This window comes from Trachurus japonicus, chromosome 8 (genome assembly GCF_045865225.1).
Source record: "Trachurus japonicus isolate A0001 chromosome 8, Traja_1.0".
Taxonomy (NCBI): Eukaryota; Metazoa; Chordata; class Actinopteri; order Carangiformes; family Carangidae; genus Trachurus; species Trachurus japonicus.
The window spans coordinates 12,952,780-12,979,510 of record NC_140914.1 but is presented as its reverse complement, the minus strand read 5'-3'; the positions used below and the strand labels follow the sequence as shown (position 1 = coordinate 12,979,510).

Genomic DNA, 26,731 nt, shown 5'->3' with positions numbered 1-26,731 from the left:
GCCATTTCTTCCGTTCACACATCTAAATAGGATCCTTTCTGTAACCAACACAAAAAGGGGGGTGTGAAAAATGACAATGCAAATTCCTCCTTATTACTTCCACTACCATCTACAATTCACAGTTCATGCTGCCTCATGCCTTGCAGTGTGCAAAAAACAAAGAGCAAGAGAGCATCGTATCATGTGAGAATAGAAAATGTGTTTAATCAGGTTGGGGTGCTAATCCCACACACCATGAGCCATGCTGATGCTACACACGGTGTTCTTCCTCCTACTGTATCTCTCAGCATACATACTGTACATGTGATTGACTCACATGGCCCAGTGCCTCAAAGAGGTAGCAGTGACGAGATGGTAAAATGAGCAACAGATGGAGTCTAATTCTCAAAGTGTGGGGCAGATTGGGATCCCTGATGTTTCTTTACATGTGTAGGCGAGGCTTAAAGTCATTTTAGTCATAAAAACTGATGTCACGTCTGATACATCTTCATGAATAGTAGCAACATGACCTCACGCTAGACCTTTTAGACCAATAACTTATCAGTTGCATATTTTATTATAGGGACTGAAACTAGACACTTGACAAGTGCACTAAGTCACACATACTTAGACGTGTATAAAAAGGGGAGGAAAAGGGAAGTGAACCTGCCAAATCATCATCTTGGCTTCAACAAAACTTAATATCATTTACAACAGACTGCATGTGGTTTCCCAAATACATTTTTTGTAAGCATTTATGTATTTATTTTTTATAAAGCAATTAAAAAGTGTTTTGCTGTGGGAGTAGCTGGCTGACTGGCCGGTTGGTTGAAGATGTCGTGCAGAGCTCATATGCAAGCCTTGTTAGGCAGAAGCTGCCGGGGGCACAGATGAGTTCACAGAATCAATACGAGATAACAGCTCCCCAAATCCAAACACCGACTTTGCTTTATATTGTACCAGTGCCTTTACAAGTGAGCAAAAGACAGAGTATTTACATCCTCATGGGTGTCAGTTTAGAAAAGATAATGTGCAACAAAAAGAAAAAAGAAGAATCAAAACTCACACATTCCTAAAATAACACAAGGTATTTGTTTGCCAATATAGTGTCCCATTACTCAGCCCTGTTTATTCTCTAATCCAGCACACTTTAATCCAGTGTACAACTAACATAAATGAGACATAAGCATCAATAAATGAGGACTTGTCTTTCCCTGGTGGGTCATCATAATCATTTTTTAATCAAATGCTCCTTGCATTAATCTTACACAGATGTTAGCTCTTTTCCCAGACTCAAAGGAGCATCCATGACCTAAATCTAACTGAACAAAACAAATGCAGACACGCCACACACACACACACACACACACACACACGCAAACACACTTTCATTCTAACAAGGGTCATGAATAATAGCAGAGCAAACAACGAGACCTAAATTGTTTATGCCCCCCACCCCCCCGTGTGGATACATGCGCTACTTGTGTGTTGTCAGTCTAGTAGGTACATTTTGTGACATGATTTCATTTACTGACAGCATGTTCTCTGTTTTCAGACTCTCTGTCTGTTATCCACTCTCCCCATCTACAAACACAGGTATTTGTCCATTGGTTTTCCAGTCCGTCTCATTTGCTGTAAGCCTGTAATAGGCTTGAACATAGCGCTTGCGGCAGCAGCAAGAGCAGCTACCTCTCATCCTGCTCAATTAAAACACAAGTGTCTAGACCCTAAAGCACACCTACTGTACATGCTTTTAGCTGCTACGATATTGTGCAGAAAAAATACTGCAGAACTAATGTTACTTGCAAAAAGAAGCCTGGCACTGAACTTACTTATATTCAGCATATTATACATTTCTCCCATATAAATAACAACAATTAGAGCCTACTAAGCATGATTTGCTTCTGTGTCTGTGACCATAAATGACCCTGGCCATCTGTTAACTGACTTTCAAGATTTCAGCTGTGAGCTCATATCAGGGTGGCAGTTCTGCTGTAACTCCTCTGCTCACATAATTGCCATTTGTGATGTTTCACCTGCCTCGCTATTCAGTTTCCCAATGCAAATCCATTTACTCATTTGACGGATGCTTCTACCCCAACTGAATGACATCAATAAGCTTCAGTGCAGTATAAAACCTTGTAAATATTAAGATTTAGCAAGTAAGTGCAAGGATATTGTATAATTGTTTGGCCTGTGATTGCCTTGTGTACAGGGATGGCAAAGCCAGATGACATTCCTTAAAGGAACAGATTGGCCCGAGAAGGAACATAAGACTCTATGATCGAGTTCAAATAAATGGGGGCAGACCCCCTAGTCACTCTGAGGGCACGCATTAGTGACTTGAATCTAAGCCGGGGCGGTTATGGATAGCCAGTGTGGTCAGTGGGTAATGGGATGACTTGTGCCCTTTTGAGCTGATTGAAGACCAGGCATGCTGTTGCATTCTGGACCATTTGTAAGTATTTCTCTTTGCACAAAAATGAGACCATCAAACAAGCATTTCAGTAGTGAAGGCAAGAGATAGCCATGGCTTAGACCAAGAGCTGGGTGGGCCAGTGACCAAGGAGAAGGAAATCATCACAACAGATGGAAACAACATGGTAAGAAAAGTAAAACTGGTCATCAAACATGACACCCAGGTTTCTTGTGAGTTGGGGTGTGGAGGAAAAAATGGAGAGGAGATTCTGACGCCTAGGATCCACTGGCGTCAATGCGATTTCTTGCCGGACGCGACGCCTCCAAAAAAACGGACGCTTCGGTAGGCGGGAACACAGACCGGTGAGTTAACGGACAGTGGACAAGCAGACCCCCGCCCCCCTGAGCTGTTCTCTATCTCGCTCCCCATTGGACAGTGACCCTGCGTCGGACGCATTCATTTGCATAAAGTTGAGCTCCGGTCAACTTTTGGACGTGCCGCAACTGCTCGAACGGACGCGCCGCCTACCCAGAATGCTTTGCGGGCGCGTCATTAACGGTTTGACGCGTCCCATAGAAAATGAACTGGCAGCCGCGTCGCGGCGGACGAAACGAACGCCAGTGGATCCCAGGCGTGAGAGAGACTGATGAACCAAGGTGAGTTGAGTCTTTGTCAAGTTGAATGCTGCATCCATTCATCACTGTAGATATGTAAGAGAGATAAGCTACAGTAATGTCTACACAAACACAGTGGAGTTGTCTGGTTGCAATAATTGGTTGACAGCGTAGCAGTGATGTGAGTTTGGATAATTGGACCCAAGGAGGGGATGTAATTAAAAAGCTGGGGTCCTGGAACTGATCCTTGTGGTACACCAGTTGGAAGGGAATGGGCCATGCATATTTTCCCTTGCTGCAATAAAGGAGCACCCAATGAGATTCAAATTCAAACCCAGAAAGGGCTTTGCCCTAGATGTCTATGCTTGAGAGTGTGGATAGTAGGATGAGATGGTTCACAGTACCAAAGGCAGCTGAGAGGTCTAGCAAGAGAAGAACTGAGGACTGACCTGCAGCTCTGGCTCCCTTTAGATTTCCTGTCACAGACAACAAGGCTGCTTCAGAGTAGCCCAAATTAGGGATGGACATTTAGAAATTTTTTTCTGACGATAACAGACACTCATTAACTGATTAACTGTTAACCAATAAGATTAAAACGCTCACGGGGCGATCGACAATGTGTTTTTGTTGTTGTTGTTGTTTTTTAAGTTAAAGTTAAAGTATACTTTATTGTCCCATGAAGGGAAACACGTCTTGGGCGCCAGGCTGCTGCATTGCACACGTCCATCACAGTAAGAAATAAAATCGATCGTAATACACATTCACACATTCATCACAGTTAGAATACAGTTGTAATGAGTAAGTAGAAGAACCCATGGCGAGGGAATCATGAAGTGCTGTTTCTTTTGTTTCCGTTCAATATGGGAATAAATGAGTTTTCATACTGATTTAATTTGCATCTAGGTGTTCTGAGCTGTCGGCCTGAGGGCAGGCTCTCAAACTCTGGGTTCAGAATGTGTGTGGGATCATCCAGATTCTTCGGGGCCTCCCTGAGTACAGAGAACGGAACGCCGTCTTTTTTCTTCTTTTTTTGCAGTGCCGTTGTTACAGGTGATACAGGCACATTATGTCCGTGTTCGTTGTCTGACCTTCCTTCACGGGGACTGTGCTGCATAACTGGCACATACTGTCCGTACCTCGGTTTTTGGGTCATGGTTTTCGCTACAGTTTTGGTACATATTTTGTGCATAAAGAGATTTTTTTTTTTTTGTCACAGAAAAAAAAAAAAAATTAACAGTGTTTCACTATCTCTCATCTCTGTCAGTCAACCCCTCCTCCTGCTGGACTTGATCTCTCTCTCACGCGCGGGCACGCACGCCCGTACACACAAACACACATCACGCTGGAACACTAATAAACTAAATGTGCTAAATCGCACTAATTGTACAGTGTTCAAATAACCCCGTGATCGCAATCAGCGGCCGCTCGTGCTGCCATGTCTGTTTTTTTTTTCTTTTTTTCCCGCTTCTGTGTGTGTCACTTCAACCCGGCTCCAGTTGCAACAGTGTGATAGGTGGTTAGTCACTGTGAGTAGGTGGAGGTACAACAGTGATTGGACATTAACTTGTGGGGGAGGGGACACACACACACACACAGTAAAGCAATAATTAATTGTAAAACCAAAAACCGCACTACATGAGGGCGTATTGTTCCGTGTAGGGTGGACTATATGGTTCGGTATTTTACCAAGTGCCGTTGCATCCCTTCTGCATGCATGATTCTACCTCCTTGTCTGTTGACTTGACTTTGTCAACTGTCTTAGGAGTCAACAATATGGGTCTGTTCCCTGTCGCTCAACACCTGAGCTCCTAAAACGCTAGCCCACAATGTGCTGAACTCTACTTGTCAAGGTGATGTCAAAAACTGTGACAAAAAACCTGAGAGCTGGTATTTTTATACCAGTGGTGATGGATACGGATGGATACCTCATTATATGTGACAGTGTCGGGGTGTGAAAATGACTGACTCAAGATAGGAAGGGCAAACCCTTTCACCTCAAAGTTGCACTGCAGCTTTAAAATTGACTCTGCAAAAAAACTACTCCAAGTGCAACTAACCTATAATTTTGACAGATAAGACAGGTGGATTGCCAAACAGATGGATAATAAAGCATTGCGTTGCCCTGTCTATTTAAAGCTGATTCCCCCTTTCTCTGGGTTGTTAAGACACAAGGTGTCAGCCAGTTCATGCATGGTAAAACTTTCTTTTCTCAAAAATCACATTCCTTGACCCATTTTAAGAGCTTACATGTTGCTTTAAAGAGGGCATTTAAGGACAAGTGAACAATATTTTTTTCAGTCATGAATCTTAAATCTGCTGCTTTAAGATTAGATGTAAGATAGAAGAAACTTTTTACTTCCAATTTGGTGAATGTTTTAGTTTAGTTTTTAGTTTATTTATCTATTTATTTATTTATTTATTTCATTTATCGAGCATAAAAACAAAAATCATAAAACTCATTAAAAAAAATGACAATACTGTAACTCTTGAATGAAAGGGGGCAGACAGAAGCGAACTTATATTGTCAGAGTGTAAATACATCTGTGTCTAAATATGTAATCATGCAGTTTCACTTTATATTCATGATCACACAGCGTCATCATATACAGCGACTGATGCACCCTGCACATGTTCTGTGTTTAAACAAACAAAACATGATTCCCACATTTTCAGATTGGACTTCACATGATACAAGTTCCTTTAGGGCCTAGAACAAGCCATTCGTTCACATAATTAATGCATGAGAGATCAAGCATGACTCAGGGCCCAGGGCACTAATAAAATACAAAAGAGGTTGTGCAGTGCAACTATGAAAAAATGTCAGGGATCAATAACTCAACAAATGAAAAATAATCTGCAGATTTGAGAAAACAATTGCACTCAAATTTCTTGTGCAGTGGCACCTTGGAGAGGTTTTGAGTTGTTACTACTATTATCATATTCCTTTGGGTTAAAAAACAGCCAGAGTTGGTGTGCCGTCACACACTGAGCCAGACTTGGAGTAATTCTGAGGTTAAGATTCTTTGCTGAAAGAGCAAACTGATGCGGGAGGAAGAAAAATTGCTTCTCTTTTCTGGCTGCGACTGCCCAGCTCCTCTGGGGAGTCAAATGAAAAGGCAACTTGCCAGTTGTTCACAAGCTTGGCTTTCACTTACCTTCCAGCTATCAACCCTCAGCTGGGTGTGTGTGTGTGTGTGTGTGTGTGTGTGTGTGTGTGTGTGTGTGTGTGTGTGTCCAACAGAGCGAAACAACCTCGACCATGCAACAGGGTGAGATAAAACTAAAGGAGTTGCATTGTAATTCACTGTTATCTAAATAACTAAATGAGCTCCTTTAATCAATTCTAAATAAGCAAGATAAAGATGGGCAGATTATTCGTATCAGTGAACCTTAGTCAGCATTTGTTATCATACATGCTTCTGATTAACACACAGCAGCATGTACACATGAATATGGGATTTTGTGCCTTATGGGTGCTATGGACCAACAGCAGTAAATTTCAACAGCATTTTGCTCCTGTGTGTTTAGGCTTGCAGAGGAGCATTGTGTAAACACGAGAAAATGATTAATCCAGACCACGTATATCCATTCTAAGTATATTCTGAGCTGACCTCTGTCCGTTAGCTCCTTACACAATTCAAAAATCACAGTGGTAAAAAAAAAAGAAAAAAAAAGGAAGCACCCTGAGCGACATTCATGGGATTTCAAAGCCTGCACTTTCCTCTCTTGATTTGTGACTTCCTTCATATGGCTCAGCACAAAGTTGCCCTTGAATGTTCTGCTCATTCTTGTTGTGTCACTGAGATAATAACCCAAGGCCTTATCATGCTTCTCAGTGTCTGCACGAGTTTGACTGTCAAGCCCCCCTCCCCACTTGACTCACTGCACGAAGACAAGGGAAATTCAATGGAAGACAAAAAAGAAAGACAGAAGCAGAAAAAAAGGATAATAGGACAGACACAGCGGCCACAGAAAGGGCAAATCTCACGAAGCTGCTAATAAATTCCTGCAGAAGTAACTAGCTGATGGCAATCAAATTTGAGTCTTGTGTGGAGCAGCCAGTGATCATGGGACAGGAGTACACGCTGTGGATGCCAACAATCAGCAACGCTATTTGACAGATGGATCAGAGCGCTCCTGGCCTAGACCCGGCTGAAAGCTCATGGTCACGTGACCAGTGGATTAGCGTTCAGCCCAACTGAAAGGGGGAGGAGGTTAGGGTGCATGTCACCACATGCTTCCTGATCACTTCCCTTAGAATTTGTTTCCCTTTTTTTTCTGTCACTGAATCTCTCCACAACCACCCGCTCCCCCCTTCCTCTATTTCCCTTTCACAGTTTTATGAATGTTAAATTATTCACGTGACAAAAAAAAAAAAGTTCCATCAGAGAACAGGATCACAAGCAAAGGGAATTGTTGGTCTTCTTCCATATAACTTATTCATCCATTCATCCTCTCTTCCTCTGTTGAGGCCAATCAGGAAGCCTCAGTGTTAAGCACTGTCATTAGTGCTTACATGATCCTCACACCTTTGACTCATATAGCTCAGTCAGATAAAAAGAAAAAAAACACTGCTCTAATCAGCTCACTTCCAGCTACTCATGATGTCAGTGCTGGGAGCATGTGTCCTGTCCTGTCCTTCCCTAACTGACCCACCACCATCACCACCACAGCCACTCACCAACTTACTGTACTGTACTCCAATTTTCTCATCAGCATTTCCAGGCTCACTGAACCCTACACTTGTCTGGCAGCGGAGAGAGTGAAAAAGTGAGAAGCACAGACAAGCTTAAGGACATACCATGCTGTGAGCACATGGCACAGGGGGCTTGTAGGATAAAACACTGCTTCCCCCCTCTGTCTCCCCTGGTGCTGCTGCTGCTGCTGCTCCTGCATCTGGATCTTTCTGTCAGGGACACAGTGTGCCAGCCAATTCATGCCTGGCCAGCATGCCATGTTCCCGTGCCAGCCCAAAACACCCTCCTTTTTCACAGAAACCTGGGAAAACCCTCCCTTCCCGTGCACCATGCACAGCAATGACAGAGGGAGCATGCAGGGTGACGCCACGCTTGCCAACAGGGTTAAATGCTGAAAGGCATTGACAATTATTTTCTGTCCGAAATGTTTTATAGACTCAGAGAGCAAACACGCAGCAATTACTCACAATAAAAGACGTGTGGCGGGGGGAAATTCTTGAGTAATTAAACAGAGCCGTGCGGCAACCGCAATGACAGAATGATGAATCAATTATCAAAATCTTTGTCGATATTTGACTAATTACAGCACCGCTAAAAGCCAAACATGAAGGTGTCTTCATCTAATCTAATCTAATCAAAAGTAGTAATTGACCCCATCCAAACCTTTGACACCGCAACCTCAAGGGGAGACATTATCACAGTTTGCAGAGGCTGTTATTATCACAACATGTAATTCACAATTACCAAGATCAACAAGGGACAAAGTCAGTGCCAGCTTGACGTCACGCATCTAGAACAACCCTTTCTGTAAGTCCAAAGGAAATCAGAGCTACCAGGCATTCAGCCAATAACAGAATAAACAAAGCATGCTATCTGGAGGGTGCAGTATATTGCAGGTATAAGCTCATCTGCACACTCACAAATACACCAGCGCAAATGCATATACACACACACATGTATGGCACATTTTATTCCTGGAAATGACATTCTTCAAAGTGTCTGTGACATTTCAATTCTGTTTGTAGGCAAGCACAAACACCGGGGTCTCGATTCTGGAGTCGCGCCTCCCAGCTTTGACTGTCAGCTCCGTGTTGACCTTTATGAGCCACCCTTTCATGCTTTTCCATACACCACACATCAACGGGCAAAATAAGACACGACGAGTCCTCTGAGCGCTACAGCGGATGTGCCAAGGATACTCCTGTTGAATTAACACTCAACACCTTCAGATTTATTGAGATCATGACAATGGCGACCTGAGGAGAGCTGACACAGACCAGTTAGGTTATATCAGCATCTAAGTCTCAGTTTCTCTAGAGTGGGAAATAACTGTAGTGTTCAACAGTATTTATACTGTAGCAGTGTTATCATGCTGCGCTTTTAGTCTTCTTTTTTTATCTCCTGTCATAAGAATTATGACCGAATTACCTAAAGGTTATGAGTTACATTCATATGTCACACCCACATTCCCATGATATCCATGCTTTTCATGAATCATCATTTATCACAGAGCTTTTTTTAACAACTTACACCACAACCTTTTGCTTGATAACTAAATCTTTACTAGTAAAAGTACAAGACATAACAGCAGTAAATTGATATTTAAATACCAGAGGAGACGGCAGCCATTCTGGAGAGGCTATTAGATAGGATATGTCAACTGGTTCTACTTATTAAACCGCTGGTTGTAGCCTAATTTAGACTAATGCACCAATTTTGTGCATGCCAAGTCTTTATCTTTACAGTAATGTCAGCAGCAGTCAGACAAATGTCAGGGAGGAAAAAGAACAAACAAGACTTCTTAGGTGAGGTAAAGGTATAGCCCACATTACCAAATGGAACATCCCAGTTATTAAGGTATAGACTATTTAAACACAGGAGGACAGGTTGTCAGCCGGGAGTGTAGTGTCAATTGTGTGACAAAGGCAGTCTCTCAGTCAGGCTTTCACCTGTCAAACTTTTGAACTGTGTGTGCGTGTGCATGTGTGTGTGCGAGTGTGTGCTGCAGGTTATCTTAATGGTCCTATTTCACCTCATTGCTTAACACAGGTTCACCTACAGAGGCAACAGGAGGCTGGTGGGAAGGCAGCACAACTTCGCATTAGTAACTAGACAGACACCGTTAATGACAGTGTGGGACCTTGCCACTTGTCATACGTCTTGTTTACGATTCAAAAGCAGTATATGGTAACGGGATGAAAATGGCAACAAGTAGCCTACGACCGGCGGGTGACAGCAAACTCAGCACTAACACGCTGTCAGTCAGCCCGTTGAGGGACTAGGCTATTATAGAAATAGATAGGCTACCACAGGTAGACCTGCCTGTTGATTCACCGGCTTTCATTAGAATAAAAAAAAAAAAAGAGAGAGAGACAGAGAACTAAGACACAGACAAAAAAAAGAGTAAAAGAAAAAGTAACACACAAGCAAAAGCCGACAGGAACTGATATTAGACGCATCCAAACAGCGTCTGACGGGCGGCCGCCAGCTCCTCTCTCTCTCTCTCTCTCTCGCAGTTTGTTTACAAAGCGCTCTGAGAATAATTCTTTCGCAACGAGGGGACAGTGAGCGGGACAAGGCGGAGGACGCTTCACGGTCCTGTCCTCCGCTCCGGCGAAACAACACGTTCAACTCAACAACAAGACGAGACAGCGAAAAACTGGCCGCACTTTATTACTACTCACCTCCGCGGAGCGACTTGGAGCTGCGGAGTCCTTTGGCTTTCACATAAACTGCGCGGAGAAGAGGTGGTGGTGCTGCTGCAGCGACGTTAGCGACCTTACAACCCGGGGTGTGGGGAGGAGGAGGAGGAGGAGGAGGAGGGGGGGTCTCTCAGTCAGTCAGTCAGTCAGTCAGCCAGCCAGTCTGTCAGTCGGCTAGTTTCCAGCAGTTCGCCTTACAGTTCACTGATCTCCCTCTCTCTCACTGCGCCTCTCTCTCTCTCTCTCTCTCTCTCTCTCTCTCTCTCTCTCTCTCTCTCTCTCTCTCTCTCTCTCTCTCTCTCTCTCTCTCTCTCTCTCTCTCTCTCTCGCGCGCGCTGACAAACCGCCCACTTCCGGCAGCTCGTGCACTCTGTCAGGAGTAACCTAACAGTTTCTACGGATTTCTCTCCTGGGGATGATTGATTTGGAGTCAGGGTAAACACAGCAACTTAAAGCCCCCTCCTGTCAGGTAGCAACAAGACCCAGCAACACCACAAAGTTTTGCACGTGTAGAGAATAATAGCCTATTCAATGTTTTTTTTATTTTTTTCATTTCATTTTATCTTATTTTGTCGTCTTTATTCTGTTGCTTATGGTATCTGCAATGTTTTGTGCAGGTCTAATATTAGGACACTAAACAAAGCAAAACTATTACTTACCACTGTTAGGATAAATAGATAAGTCAATTGCAAAAACCTTAATAATTAAAAATAATACTAGCACATAAGTGAATTGATGACTAATAAATGAATAGGCTACTAATAAATAGCCTAAATGGTACTTAAATTGGCCCCTGGTTGCAGCAGGTCATTAAACTCGGGTTCACTTTTCCCTGACTTGTTCTGATCAAAGCTGTTTACTGCTGAACTAGTTATTAGATTAGATGATTAGACTTAATCTATTCTACAGTGCAGTAAATCTTCTGTTCAACTCAGGGCAAAACTCGCTTCCTAATCTGTCTCCCCGGAGATCTGGAGAACAGCGACCCCTTCTGGTGAAAAATAAAATACAATCAAATAAAAAAGCTTGATGTAGTCAAGAAAATGTTATTTGTTCATAATTGTGTGCGTGTGCATGTGTGTGTTTTAAATACTTAATACATAATTGAGTTGTAATTAATGCTTGTTTTGTTTTTTTGCCCTTTTCCTCACCTTTATCAGTGAAATGGAAAGAGAGTGAGAGGGTGAAAAAAAAGAAAGAGAGAGATGAGGTGGCAGGCACCAAAGATAAAGCTGCCAAAATTAATTAAATGAATTAGAGGACAATGTGAGCCTGAGGCACGTCCAGCCTATAGAGAGACACATATTGCTGGAGACAAAACACAATAGGCTGCACATAAAAGGGCAACAGGCAGCACATGAACACTTGTTGTCAACAGCTGAGGAAAAGATGCAGCCTGTTTATTCTGCTCTCTTGCCTTGTTTATCTCACACAATCTATATAGGTGACAGTTTACATTTTACTGTATGCAAGAAATTCTACAGTAACAAACATATAACTCCCAATATAAGAAGTACGGGTCCTTTAAAATTGCACCCATGCACCTTATGTGTGACAGTGCAGTTACAAGTAGTAACACAATCAACAAGAAACAATAGGATATAAGTCCACAGTTTGTTTTGATGTTGCCATTGACTGTGATATGATAAGAAAAGCCCCATGTCATGCTGCAAAAAACAAAGGACTTCATTTTCCCACACCCGTGTCAAAAAGGCATTATTTATACACACACATACACACACACACACACAGTTTCATCGATTCTCTAAATCGATTGGCCTCAGGCCAGAACTGAGAGGTGACAGTTGCTTCCTCAGACAGCTGAATCAGCAGCAGTGACGGTAATAGATGTTCATCTCCTCTAACCAGTCTGTGTTCATTTCCTATCACACAGACACACACACACACACACACACACACACACACACACATAAGAGGAGACAGAGTGTGAGTGAAGCAGAGACTCAGTGATGCAGAAGCTGCTTCCTTACTGTTCCTCTTTGTTTAGCTGTTGTATCTCAGCTGTCACATATTCTCTAAAATGATCTCATGGGAATCCCAGCAGTCACGCCGCTGCCCATCACATCAGTGCTGCACTAGAGCAGGGGATGTAGTAGAGCTGCCCACACACACAATACGGGGTTTCCAGACAGGAAAGTCCAGTGAGTGTGAGTTGAGAGTTCTGACACCAAATATAGAGAGAAATGCTCTCGGCCTAAACAAAATAGGAAGTGTTACGAAAGGTCATCTCTTGTCTATGAATGAATACTGAATGCAAGATTGAAATCCCAGAAACGACGACACATTTGTACTTCAACCTCAACCTGCAATTTGTTAGAAATAATTGATATCATTCAGCCCCACTTGAAGTTGTGTTTCTCTTTTTTTATTTAATTATTTGTTAGAATATCAGTGAAAAGAGTGCATGGTTGTTGTTTTTTTCAAGACATGGAACTGGTGTTTGTACCCAGAGTTGTGCAACATCTCTGATTCATTTATATTTCATTCCTACAGTGGGTGGACCAGATCAGAGGCCTCCGTTTCCACAATCTGCACAATGTGTGAAAGTGCTTCAGATATGATCACATTAACCTATTTGTAATGTTTACTGTTGATACAAAACATACTTTCCTGGATGACCAAAAGAGCACTGTGGTGCCTGTCTGTATCTTTTTGAGCAGCATCACAGACCATGTCCAGATTTGAAAATAAGAAACAGAGCTGCTCTTCTCCAGCATCATTTGATCTGGTGCTTTATGTTCTTTACTGCTTTGTATCTGCAGCATTCAGGACCAATTACTAAATGATGCATAAATGATGAGACTGTAACATGCTGAATGGTTGAAGTCTCAGACAATAAAACATTAATAATGGCTGTATTCAAGTGTTGCAGAAGTGATCCAACATGTAAAACACCATGAGCCTGAGAATGAAGCAGCTAAATGGGATTTAGCTGTTTTATATTTAATCGCTATCATTTAATTAGCGTTGGCGCTTTTCTTTCTCTAAAATGTCAAAACTCTTGAGGTGACAAATCCCATTAAAATCACACTGAGTGGGTTAATGCTGGGATGCATTCAAAAAAACACTGATGTCATAACCACACAAAGCAAATCACTCTTAATTCATGAACAAGTCGTGCAACTCCTGCACAATCCAAGTTATTTTTGACCTGTGTTTCTCATGCCACAAGGAAACCTTTCTGTTGCACTTGATTAACTTCCTTCCATCACGTTGAATTTTCCTTTGACCGTCACGCAGCTGTGAAGCATGAATATTAAGTACAAGCAAGTTTGCCATTTTTAACTTAAATTTTTTAGTTATTCATTTATTGCCCTTGTGGATTATTGCCAGGATTTTGCATGTGGTGTCTTCCTGTTATAGTATGGACATACAGTATATTATATATACATACAGCATAGTACAGTAGGCCTAGTGCATATTGTGTGGTCTTCATCTTAAGTGGTAAAACAGCTCTGGTTCCTGTTTGGTCAGATAATGTTCAAGACTGAGTTTAGTGCCAACTTGTTTTTATTGCCTTCTGTCAAATCAGGAATAGATACAGTATATTTTACAGAAAACCAACATTTCTTGGCTTGACAGACAAATGCGTGGCTTGCATTAAACTCAACTCACTCAATTGTATGAAAGGTTAAAAGTCACCCGCTACACACTCTACTGTGTACATTCTGTTAGAGTGAAATATCTTTCTGAAACATCCATGATTATATAGTTAAAGAGTTTGTCCTAAAATAAAAAAAAAAGTTCATTACACAATTTATCTGATTGTGTCATGTGAATTCAGACAAAAGACGAGGAATAAGAATAATAATTTCAAAATGAAGTGCAATTCACATAATTTCAAATGACAGTATTTAAGTGGGATTGACACAAAACTGTTTTCAGAGCACCACTTATATCACATCATTACTCACAATACTACGAGGGGGAAAGAAAGCTTACAGGAAAATAAATTTAGAAGTGTCTGAAATTCCCTGTCTTTCCTTCTCTATACAATTTTAAAATGGCTATGGGAAATGTAAGAAAAATGCCATGTTGTGTAGAAAGCATCATGAAACAACCCATTTTAAATGAAGCCAAAGTATTTTGGAACACCTGCAACGATACATTTGGCAGGGAATAAAAATGCGACAAAACATACCATAAAAAGACCATTAAATGCATCAAAATAAAATCCTCAAAAATACATTTCTTAAAGCGCCATAGCTTATACAACAATCATTTTCATTACATTTTCTTATTCAAAGAAAATAACAAAGGAATTGGTCATTCCTTTTTAACAAAATACAATGTTCTCAAAAATACAATTCCTGATACTTAATGGTACTTAGAGACATCTACAAAGTTGGAGAAGTACTGTGTGGAGGGACAGTGAGTAGGTCAGTATCAATCAACAGATTCACACACTAAGTGTACTGTAGGTGTACAGTCAAAGGCTAAATTAAGTGGCAATGCCTTTTTAAAAGTCCCTACATCCCCATTCCCTACCGTGCTAACGCTGACACAGGAACAAGAAGCAAACTGTACAGGCTGGATGAGAAGACAGAGGCCAGGATAGATCATCAACAAACCCTCTATCACAACAACCGAGCATCCAAACCCCCCCTCCAAAAATACAAGGAAACTGGGGAAACTTTACAGTTTCTTCACATAGGTGATGCTACATCCATGTCCAAAGTGAGAGAATCTGTGGAAGAGATACAAACACGTTTGATCAGTATTAGTTATAACTCAAGATCTACAATATATTCTTTGAGAGGATCGCTTTGGTTTTAGTCTTGAAGCCTGTTTTTATATGCGTGTCTAACGCGCTCACCCAAATGGCCTGGATTTGCCTCAGCTTCGTTGTGCATCAGAGAGTCGAGGGTGCGAGGCGACATGGGGAACAGGTCACTGGTGTTTCCAGAGTTTGTGCTGTGAAAAAACAAACAAAAGAAAGAGGACGTGCTGTTTATTGTTATATTATTTGTTCAAGTCAAAATACTTTCAACATAAACTACTATGAAAATATCTTTACCATCCCACTTCAAAACAAAAAAAGAAAAAGAAAAAAAGACACCTGCAGCTGCCACAAGTAAAAAGGCTGTCAGTCCACCAGTCTCATCATACTCTAATTCAGCATTCAGTGTCAATATGCAAAGTCATGAAGGAGAAAGAAAGTAGATGAGAGGTAGGATGGTTCTGTGGTAACACAACTGAAGTATTTAGACGTAAATAACCGAAATACACGATAAATGAAACCAGGACAGACTGGGCAGGTGTTGAGGATGAACTGTAACTTCCCTACTTTTATTCGAGGCCGTACGAAGCACACTGACATGAAAAGCTTGGTTAATAACAGCTACTCTGAAGTTAATTTCATAACAGTTGTTGGTTAACACAGTGAGTTAGGTGGATCGAACAGGCCATTACTCAGAGCTTTCTTTAGTACATTGTCCTTTTTTTTGTTTCAGTCTTCTGTTGGACTTTCGTCTTGCTTTTTCTCCGTTTTTGATTTGTTTGGAAATCAAAAATACTCCTCTTATCGCTTTTCCTCAAGCTACCACAGGAAAAAACTGTTTGGTCAGTTTAATCCGTGATTGAAGAATCATAATAAGATGTGTGGGAAACAAGAGTGTGACCACAATCAAATGAAAACTTGATGAATGGCAGTGAGATGCTCTTGAGTTAGAACCAGGAAAAGTGGCTGTGAGACACAAACGGCCATTACGTGAACCCACCCACCAAACACACACACAGAGTGAGGAGATGCACACACAGCCCTACATGCCACTTTATCCCCCCCCCCCCGGGTTCCTACCCTGGGAATCCGTTCCCAAGCAGCTCACTGTCCGGCAAGTCCATGAACACGGAGGGACACCTATGGAGACAGGTCAGGATCTCACTGAGCAAACCTCACAACCCACCAGGACGCCATCAAACCCACTAGCAACCAAAGCGCACAAGGCTGACTGGTCTGTGTATACACTCCTCTCAACGCACTTTGACCCTCCCCTCTTGCTCCCGCCTCATTTATTTTGCAGTTAATCTCAGATATTATGCAAATAAATTAAAAATGCTCATTCAATAGATATTTGGTGACAACACAGTGTTTCTAAATGTCTGCATTTGTAATAAAAAACAAATCTAGTGTTAGAATTTCATAGATTAGTTTTCTCTCTTAATGTTAGTTTGGTGTTTTGTTGCTGTTCTCTTGTTTTAGTCATATTGGCTTCTGACCACTTCTAAAAAGAATCGAAATGTTAGGCTGATTAAAACCAAAATAAACAACAAACAAATTAAGCACAGATGTATCATTTGGTTAGGGTAAAATTGCTCTCTGACAGCTGAGGGTTTTTTTTGTTGTTTTTTTAGAGCATTTTGGCCGCAAGCATGATTTACAGAAATGAAAACACTACACCCAGATTATTTGCATACTGAGTATGAAAATTCATTCCCATCAACACAGGAACGATCTGATGCCGGCAGCGAATTACACTGTGTTTTAACTGGATCTACGGAGAAGCTGCACACTTTGGTCTGAACAGTGTGATGGTTCCTGCAGTGACAGCGGTGACTCACAGCGAGAGTGAAAACAGCTTTGTTCTCTTTTCTTTGAATGTTTAGCAACAGTCGCTATACACTAAAGAAGTTTAGAAAAGGGAAGTGTAGATCTTGAGCAGGAACAATCAGACTTTTGGCTTTATAAAAAGGACACACTGACCAAACCAGCCAACAATAAGAGAAAGGTAATAAGGAGAGGTCACTGGGTGGCATGAGACCCTCCTGTTAATTGGTGTCTTGAAGATAAAGAGGGAGGGACAGATACTTACGGTGTTACGCAGATGAACTTTGTCTTCAAGTATGGTTGAATAACTGAAGGGAAAAGAAAATGTGTGTTAGAAAATGCACACGTAATGAAGAAATGTAGTATGAACTGTTCTTCTTAGGGCGGTGACTTACTACTCGTGGAGTCTCCCTGCTCAAGCTCGGGAGCTGCTTCTGGCCTGCAGTATTTCCCGAAGGCTTCCTCTTTGGGGATTTCGGGGTAGAGGTAGACGAGCGGTGAGACCAGGATGTTGGTGGCGTCCATGATCTTGTAGCCCATGATGATGTCGGCGAAAGACATGCTGTTGAGCTGCTGCTTGGTGTAGGGCTCCACTGACTGGATCTGCGTCTTTCCTGTGGTCACATCAGGAAAGTCAGTGTCACGACAAATAAAAACAGAAAATCAAGCCAATATTATATAACACATGAAGGTCCAGAACACTCACCACTGATGTCTTTCTCTACCCATGTAAAGGTTATGCCCCCCTCCTTGCTGCTCTCACTGAAGCGCAGCAGGAAGGTGCCAGGAGGTTTTGGACTCAAAATGGCCCTCTCCCTCTCCTTGCTGATGAATCCCATGATATACCTGTACACAGAGGCAACAGGATGCTGAATAAATACACATTGAATTTTAAAATAGTAACTCTATTTTAAAACTGTTGACCGCTGCACGTCAAAACACTTTCTATAATACGAAAGGCAGCTAACAGCCAATTGTAGGGCGCTGCTCAGGGGACCTGACTGTAAACAAAAGACGACCTCTCACCCTTCATTCCACAGTGCCAGGATATACTTCTTCACCAGGTCAATGATGTTGTCCAGCCACACCCAGAAGGAGAAGCCTTTACCAGCCATGTTCTCCTGAAGAGAGGAAGGGAAGAATGACTCACACGGACTACTACTTTAATGGCAATACCACATGTGGGTGGTGGGTGAATTACCTTACAGAACTTGGCCCAGGTGATCTGACAGCCAGAGTAGTTGACACAAGGTCCTAAACAGACGATTATGAAATGACATTAGTTTACAAGATGTTCTGCGACAGGGACGTGCAAAGTTTCTGGAGAGATTCAAGCGGGTTAACCCACCTAGTAATTTCTCAGCCAGTGTGGTGAGCTGTTCGATGGTCAGGCCTCTCTTGGTAGTGGAGGAGAACTGCCAGCTCAGCACCTCGGCCACCTGGTCCCATGTCCCCACTGGAGGCTTGGTGAAGAAGTTCACGTTCTGTGCAGACACATCCAGGCAAAACATGTTGAAAGACAATACCATGTTTTTCTTCTGACTGTTATGTTGAACCATTCTGCCCCTCTCCAACAGAGGGTGCTGTCTTACCTTTGGGTGGTTGGTGAGCATGTTGTACCACAGGATGGAGGCCCAGGCGTTGGGCATCTGACAGATGTTTGAAATGACAACCACGGGCAGGGAATGGGTCTGCACAAATGAAGGAAAACATTCCTCAGTATATCTGTCTTCTTTTCTTTTAAAAACTTTTATTTTTGTTTCCTGATGGATAGATGGTCCTGCTTCTATTTCACTACATTATTTTAAACCCTTATAACATAAAATCTATTATGTCAAAGTCACATAAAATACACTAAATGCATTTCATGTTTAACCTGCCTTTACAACAAATACCATCAGTCTGTGGGAAGTCATGTTTTGCCATGAAGGAGAATAATATTTGTAACAGATCCTGGAATGTTGCTTTGTGGCTGTCATGCGTATTTACTGTCAACGGGAAATGAGGAAGTATACAATGCATGACAGATACATGAAAGTTGAACTCATAATTTACTATTGTCACTGTGACTAGTACTGCATTTCCCAAAAAGAATCAGGAAGAGCTGTAAAAATTCAACTTCAGCTTCAAAAGAAATATTCTGTGCAGGCTACTCCGCTCTTAGCAATGTCACTGGGGTCAGGTCAATAAATGGATTGATGAGAGAGCTTTATCCTTCAGTAAGAGTTCAATTAGAGGGTAAGCAGGAGATGAGATGACTCATTTGTCTGGTGACTTTCTTTGTATGAGGTGCAAAAGAACACAATGTTATTTAGTGAGAGATATTTCAGTTTAGTTTTGTTGACGTCCGGTTTGACATTAAAACTGAGAAAACAAAAATGTGATGCTTACCTCCAGATCAATCTTCAGGCCTTGGTGATAAACTTCTGTCTCAAAAGTGATAAGATGCAGCTCTTCTGTGACAATCAGAGAGGCCTAGAGAGAACAGATAATTAAAACTATATTGTAGAAAAATGTATATGTATCTGAGGTTCAAATAAATCCTAAAATATTTATCTGCAGACAATACAGCACTCAAAAAATGCTTTTTTGCAATAAATTAGGCATCAGGAAGAGAACTCACATCACTGTTGGTCCGGCCACCATTACCACACCTCTGTTCTCTCAAGGTCTGTAATAAACAGGAAGTCAGTGCTCCATAGCAGGCCTTTATCAGAGAACATCATTGCTGTTACTTCTCAAGAGCTTTGCTTCTCTAACTCACCAAGTGTTTAAACTCTGCTGACAGGCTGCCATTGTTCGATTCCTCCATGTTCATGACTTTTGTGTTAGTGCCGAGGATGTTAAACTTTCGAGACCTGAGAAGATCAAGTACAACAGAGAGTGAGACTTCTTTCTAAAACATTACACAGTGAATACTCCGGCTCAAAAAACGTTGTTCTTAAAGGCATACCCTCGAATTGCAGCCACATCACCGGATTCCCTGAAAAATAAAACATAGAAAATCAGGAAGACAGTAATTTTACTTCTCCAATGAATTCAGCGTCTTTCTGATCAGGGCATAACATAATTAAAAAAACTCACTTGTCAATACAAACTTTAATTTTCAGCTGGTAATTGAGTTCAGGAAACTTAACCAGTAACCTGGAAAAAGAGAGAAGATTTTGAGCACAAAATTCATCAGTATTGCATTCCCCGTGATAGCGAACAGATAAAATGTTGCCATGAATATTTACCTGACTTTATTTGTGAACTGCACTCCTGTTTTGATAACCAGAGGTCTGTCTGGATGCATGGGCATACAGGGCTGCCTTTCCACCACAAAAGCACTACAAGACAGAGTGGATCAGGTTTCAGACAAGATTTTCAGCAAACTTCAGAACATATGGTGAAGATAACCTAAGGTCAAAGGTCCATCTACTGATGAGACTTATCAGCTTTCAAATGCATCTCACATTCAATGCATAGAGCTGGCTCAGATGCTATCACATGACCGCAATGTAAACTTGATCTGAACCTGCTCAAATATGATCTGAGCCAATCCGTTTGCAGGATGAAGGTGAGATATGGCTGAAAGGTCCATATCATTAGTAAGTTGTAAGTTGTGACCATAAATTCTCTTCATCATAAATTGGACCCAACAGGTTAATAGGGAACATCCATGCAGTTCATAGTAACACAAGTAAATACTGTCTGGGTGGACGCACAGTAAGGATTAAACATATGTTGTACCTCTTCATCAGATTTCTGAACAAGTCCACGATCTTCTCCTCCAGGGCAGGCCGGTGCTGAATGATGGGGTCTCCTTTGTAGGACACCTTCTGCTGAAGTTCCTCCAACTTCTTGATCTGCTGACGAATCTGGAGCTGAGACTCAGCCAAGGATGTGATCCTGGTCAGAAAATGAAGCCCAGTACAGTTCAACAGCAGACCAGGAGCATGTATGTGTATGGTTGGCTTTTTAAATCAAATTTGATAAGATACGTTTTTAATTTAATTCCATGATTAATCAACATAATTTGCTTCCTGGTTACCATGTTTCGAGGCGATCCAGGCAGATGTTAGGTGGACCTCCGATGCAGGCGATTTGCTGTCTTCTCTTCCAGTCTGCTAGCTCTTCATCTGTCAGGTTCTTCTGCACATAATCCATGGCGGTCAGCAGCCCTCCCATCTCTGTCACAATTTGCTGCAAGAAATGAAGCACAGCATATGTCAAGCACCGACACTCCTTTTTACGCCTTTCTGGCATCTGCATCTACCATCTGAAATGAAGCAGATGACAATGACACATGTGGTTTCACAGGAGTAACTGAAGAAAACTCCTTCACAAAGCCACAGTTATTAGTCAGAGTGATGAGGCGATCATTTTACATTTTCTCCTGAAACTTGTACACACTCAAATATACAAGTGCACATTGTGATACTTTACCTTTTTTGTGTTTGATCAATTATCATATTCTAGGTTTTACTTCAGTCAATGCAGACTGTTACACATTTTTAACTCATACAAATAGTTAGACACCCACCCTCCTGAGCTGGTCCAGGGCACTCAGCATCTGTTCCAGCTGAGCCATCTTCTGTCGTGTCGCAGCTGCCTGACTATTTCCATTCAGGTCCTGGGACAACTCTGTAAACAGGGCAGACATGTCACAGGTCAGCTGACAAATTCAGATGTAATTAATCTATAATGAAAGCATTTTAATAGTTGTTATTCTGAGACAGTGTTACACAGCATTACATCAATGTCAACATACCTCCTTGGCTTTTCAAAGTCTTATAATTGAAGTCAAAGTCATCTTGCAAGTTCTCAAGCATTTTCATCTTCTGCTCCATATCCTGTTGAAAAAGATGACAATGATTTACATATGTATTTATAACAAAAGTAAGGTAACAGAGTGGTGAGTTTATACTCATTTTTAATATTGCACATGAAAATAGTCAAAGCAATGAGTCTCTGAGAGAAACTAACCTGCACCCGCTTCCTGATGTCTTGTAAGTTGTGCTCCAGAATCTGCTGCTTCTCTGTCACAACCGTCCCAGTGGGATGGGCTGCCTGGCCATCCTGCAATGATAAAAAAGAGATGTAAAACTATTGTGCCACCCCACTGTAATTAATGGCTTTTTTTTTACTGGATAATAACAAAAAAGCTAGGTTTATGTCACTGTGCAGCTACCTGTGCCGCAGATGTGGCAGTCTGCAGGAGCCTCTGCTCCTCCCATAAGCAGCGGGCAACAATGCGGGCAATATCCATCGGCTTCTCCAAGTACTTGCTCTGCAGATGCTGTTTAATCCTGCGCAGGTTATGCTGGTAGAGTACATTGTTCTCCTGCAGGAATCGGCTATATTGCTGGTCTATCTCTCCCAAGAGATTGTGAAACACCAGTGTAGCATGAGACTCCTTGTTGGCAGCGTAAGCCCTGTTAAAAAAGAGAAAGATAAATACATAAATACAATGGAATCATCTGTGATCCATGATATGCATGAGATTCCTGTAATGAAAGGAGGAAGAAAATGAAGAAGGCATAATAAGGAAGATGTTAACAATGAGGGCTGAGTGACAAAACCTTTTCATGCAGTAAGCCAGTCATGGTGCATGGCCAACCGCCAATTCAGAGGGAGTGGAATATAATAATTCATAATAATATAATGGCATATGCTGGCAAACAGGAGAGATAAATCAAGGAATCAGATTATTCCTCACCAGTCTTGGCTCTCAATCCAGGGGGCAAGAAACTGCCGTAGCTCCATGGGGAAGCTGTCGCTGTACAAGTGGTAGAGCTGCTCCAGATACCTGGTCTCCAGCTGCTGTAACTGGTTCCACTGGGCCATCCTGAGTCTCCTTGAGTCTACATAAGAAACAAAAGATATATCAACATAAATGAATCTAAGCATATATATATATTGCACTTATTAACAGTGTGACATCCTAATTGAGTAACAATTGAACTGACTGGACAGAGACAGCTAAACTTATCGGTTTTCTCTGAAAGTGATGACAAGCCCTCGAGAAGCCTCCCTTTCAGCAGAATCACTTCCTGTTCAGTGAAATGCTGCGCCTCCACAGAGAAATGTAGGCCGACACGAACAGCTGTAACGCTCTTAGTAGACAAGAGTTAATGATCTTCCGTCTGGGTTTTGCCCCAGTTGTATACACGAGAGAAAAGGAAAACCACATTTCCCCTGCTGAATTGTTACCTTAACTATGGAATTGAAACTAGAGGAACATTTTCTTCGACACACAAAGGGTCGGCTTTTTATGTTTTCTTCATATTAATTTTCCTTAAGGACAATTCAATTTGAAAACATGCTCTAAATAAACCTCATTCGGTTGCTTGCAGAGACAACTATTGTCCATCTTAGGCAGGGTCTGCTACCTGTATCATCTTACAGCAGGCTGCACTGTTCCCCAAAGGGCTCTATCCACTTTGCACTAACAATGACCAGACAGTGAGTGGAACAAAGAGTTGTATCCTCTGCCATACTGTTTAAATGATCGACTGAACCTTTGTTTAAGCTTTAGCATTACACTATCATACATGGTCTGAATACCTCACTGTACAGTCAGAGTCATTGTGCAATACTCAGTCGTGCTGCATACTCATGTGTCTTAAAATGTTGGGGTAGAATTTTATCACATCTTTGAACACTGGTAAATGATGACTTGTTCCCAAAGAGAAATATGACTGCACTCTGTTACCAGGAGCCAAGAGGACAGAAAGTACAGATATCATAGATAGTGTGGTTGCTAAAGATTTACAACCAACTCTATTTGTGCATTACTCACTGCACTAAATAAAACTCTTCATTGCTTAATTTACACACTTGTTCTGCCCAAACCCCATTTTTATCAGAATAAAAGAAACTCCTCTCAGTATGATCTGCAGCAACCCTCTGCAGAACCACTTCTATACAGCCTTGATGTTTCCTTTACAGTTAATCATGTCTTATCTGACACAGTGTCCAGAAAACTGAACTTTAAAAGCTCTACAAACACTGCATTTATTGCAAGGTTACGTAATCTACATCCTTTCTTTCACCTCGCAGACTTTTAACAAAGGGCACATGCACAGGTGCGCTAACGATCACTTTACGTCCCCACCTAAATGTCACTAAATGAAGGCCCATAATTAATCTCATTAGTTACACCTATGTTTGACTCTTCAAACAAGTCAACAGAAATCAGTGGTGGCAAGGCTGCAACTCATTGTTTCAAGTTACTTAACTATGTCTTCAAAGTTTCATTAAAAGCAAGTCAGTGGAAGAAAGCCACAAGCATCCAGTGAACAGTTGACTTTTTGTTGCAGTTATTCACACTGATAGCACATGGGTAAGCCGAGTCTTATTTTTCGATCGTATGAGGCTACAAATGTGACAGGTTTGCAGTGAGATAATATGTTCCTCTTTCTTTAACAAATGAAAACGGTGCATCTGCATGGTGTGAGTTTCTGGGCATGTGAAAACCTCAGGAGGCTCACATCAAAGAGTAGCTGAGTCATCGTCGTCTCTAAGGATACATTCAGTTTCTTTATCATCTGTATTAAAGCCAACTAGTTTCTATTGTTAGTAAATTGTGGTTACCAGCACCTATCTCAACTTGATACTTTTTCAAACTTGTTCAAATTCCTCTGATACGCAAAGAAACCAACACCTTCTGTAAAACATCTTGCACACTTTCAGTTTTACCTTGAATTCCAGTGTTTTTCCATGTATCGAATTGAATTACAAAGTGGGTTTCCAGTAAACTCACCACCTAAATCGAGTGGCTGAACTGTTCTGATACACACTAGCAAACTTCTAAGAACTGCAGGATTATTAATGACCCAGTTAGTACATCCTTTTCATATCACACACAACTGTTCAATTCAATTATTTTTTAAATCATTTGGCACTAGGTTAATTCCACATAATCACTGGATTCAATGGGTCCAAACTGACTGTTTTATTAATTAGCCTATCATCATACCTTGTCTAGGGCATTGACATTATAATTGAGGGCCAGGAGTCCTTTCCTAAAAACTGATCTATGTACAACAGTTAAGGTTTTTAACAAACACCATTATCTTAGATGTATGCATGTTATAACCAGTTGAGTTTTGATACTCAATATGTAATACTCAATCAGACTCCTTACAGTGTACTGCATATTGATTCCTTAACTCATGTCACTGATACTCCAGGAAGTACTTCCTGGAACAACAAAGAACCCTTTAACCATGCTCACTTTCCAGTTTTATAGTTTCTGTAAACACAGTTGAGGATCAAAGACCTCCAGTGTATGTCATTAGGCCAAGATGTATTAATTTCATGACAGCCATGCTTTCGATCTAGGACATGTATCAGTCAATAAAATAGGAGCTTATCTGACAAACAATATCACTTTGACTCGGCAGCTGTACTGCCTGCAAGAAACGTGGTATCGTGAAACTCTGCCATGCAACCCACAAATCTCAATCATCGTGTAGCCTACATACACAGGTGTATGTGATTTTATCTCTGAAATCTCTTCGTTGGAAAGGAGGAAATTGATGCTAGGTTTAATCAGACATGTTGGCAAAAGGCAGGGAGGGAGATGGGCGTGACAATTCCGTGCAAACACAAAACAATGACCTAAATTTGATTGAGTCCAAATAAAACAGTTATGCAAGTCTAAACACTTCCCGTAGGTCCAGTTGAACGCAAATGAACGTATACATGGCCATTATTTTACTAAGAAACGACGCAGACCCACGTGGAACATAGAAAACAAAAATGAACAACACCAAAACTGAGAGCTACTGAGAAATAATACTAGCAGGTTCACGTGGAGCAACAGGCCTGACTTAGCTTCAGTTGAATGGTTTCGACTCTTTTAGTACTACTTATAACCACCATGGTCACACAAAATGGTTTCTCCAGCATGAATAACTTATAACGTGGCTACTACAACGATGCAGCTGTAGTTCAGTTGTTATGGGTGGCAACGTTAGCCATGCAGCAAAAGCCGTCTGCTGTGACACACTAAAGAAAAAAGAACTGGATTTGAGAAAAAAATATTTAATACAATGATAAAAGCAGAAGTCGGTGTTGTCGCTTACCTAAGTTAGCTCGTTCTCACTCCTTTGGAAAGTTTCTCCGAAGAAAAAAATTTATCCGTTTCTACTGAAAAACACTGACAATAACCGTCAGTGACAACTTTTCCAAAATAAAAACAAACCGAACACCCAATATCGAGCAAAGGGACACGAAAGAAAAGGTCGCAACTCTTTAATTCTTCTGGCAAGCTCGAGAAACACTTCTCCCAGACACGCATAAACCTCTATACCCAACCCATCACCTACATTGCAGTCTTTCCAGCCAGACAAACTCCATAAACGGCATGATTGACATGGCTAAGAACCAATAGAAACCGGGGAATCCTGCTGTGGCCAATCAGAATGTAGTCTCTACGCAAGAAAGGCGGGACTTCACGGCGGCTTGGTTGAGAACGTCGTGTTTACTGCTGTCGCAACTGCGCTGTTCCCATCGCAACACCCTCCCCGCAAGAGGAACGTACAGCACGCTCACTCACGTCTGTGCGGCGGAGGGAGGGCGAGCGCCTCGACGGAACAGCCAGCCTGGAAGTCATCTGAGTTACTGGCAGTGCCGACGTCATCATGAGTTTAATAAAACCAGTGCTGTTCATTATTGCCCTCTCCTTATCACAAGTCAATATCTTATTTACCCAAGCGTCTTCTGCCAGAGGTTGGGCAAATATAATAAAACAAATAAGATGA

At 41.6% G+C, this 26,731-nt stretch overlaps 2 protein-coding genes across 4 annotated transcripts in view; both read right to left on the bottom strand.

Annotated features, from left to right (window-relative positions):
- The window catches only part of stat5a (signal transducer and activator of transcription 5a), a 52,616-nt gene extending 41,984 nt beyond the window's left edge, over positions 1-10,632 (bottom strand). For both annotated transcript variants that reach the window (XM_085783941.1, XM_085783942.1), the window contains exon 1: positions 10,394-10,632. The gene's annotated coding sequence lies outside the window, so the exon portion shown is untranslated. The remainder of the gene's footprint in view (positions 1-10,393) is intronic.
- A 3,292-nt stretch (positions 10,633-13,924) lies between these two features.
- On the bottom strand, positions 13,925-26,282 carry stat3 (signal transducer and activator of transcription 3 (acute-phase response factor)). Of its 2 annotated transcripts, XM_085783943.1 has the most exons (24): positions 26,054-26,282; positions 22,681-22,825; positions 22,153-22,396; positions 21,948-22,040; positions 21,733-21,814; positions 21,505-21,605; positions 21,013-21,164; positions 20,712-20,870; positions 20,216-20,308; positions 20,064-20,123; positions 19,933-19,962; positions 19,744-19,837; positions 19,603-19,650; positions 19,371-19,454; positions 18,572-18,670; positions 18,328-18,463; positions 18,181-18,233; positions 18,006-18,100; positions 17,686-17,825; positions 17,375-17,593; positions 17,245-17,287; positions 16,233-16,292; positions 15,249-15,346; positions 13,925-15,119 (listed from the first exon to the last, which is right to left on the bottom strand). In XM_085783943.1, the coding sequence occupies exons 2-24, from the start codon at positions 22,806-22,808 to the stop codon at positions 15,079-15,081; spliced, it is 2,352 nt and encodes a 783-aa protein (XP_085640069.1). In that variant the 5' UTR covers positions 22,809-22,825; positions 26,054-26,282; the 3' UTR covers positions 13,925-15,078. The 2 variants fall into 2 exon arrangements, with proteins under 2 accessions (XP_085640069.1, XP_085640070.1); XM_085783944.1 differs by lacking the exon at positions 16,233-16,292.
- Between the last annotated feature and the right edge of the window lie 449 nt (positions 26,283-26,731).

Coding starts and splice junctions, on each gene's coding strand:
- stat3 (XM_085783943.1), bottom strand. CDS start 22,808: ATGGCCCAGTGGAACCAGTTACAGCAGCTGGAGACCAGGTATCTGGAG. Junction 20,871..21,012: donor CTGGATCGCCTCGAAACATG/GTAACCAGGAAG, acceptor TTTTCTGACCAG/GATCACATCCTTGGCTGAGT. Junction 18,671..19,370: donor GCCTGAAGATTGATCTGGAG/GTAAGCATCACA, acceptor TCATTTGTGCAG/ACCCATTCCCTGCCCGTGGT.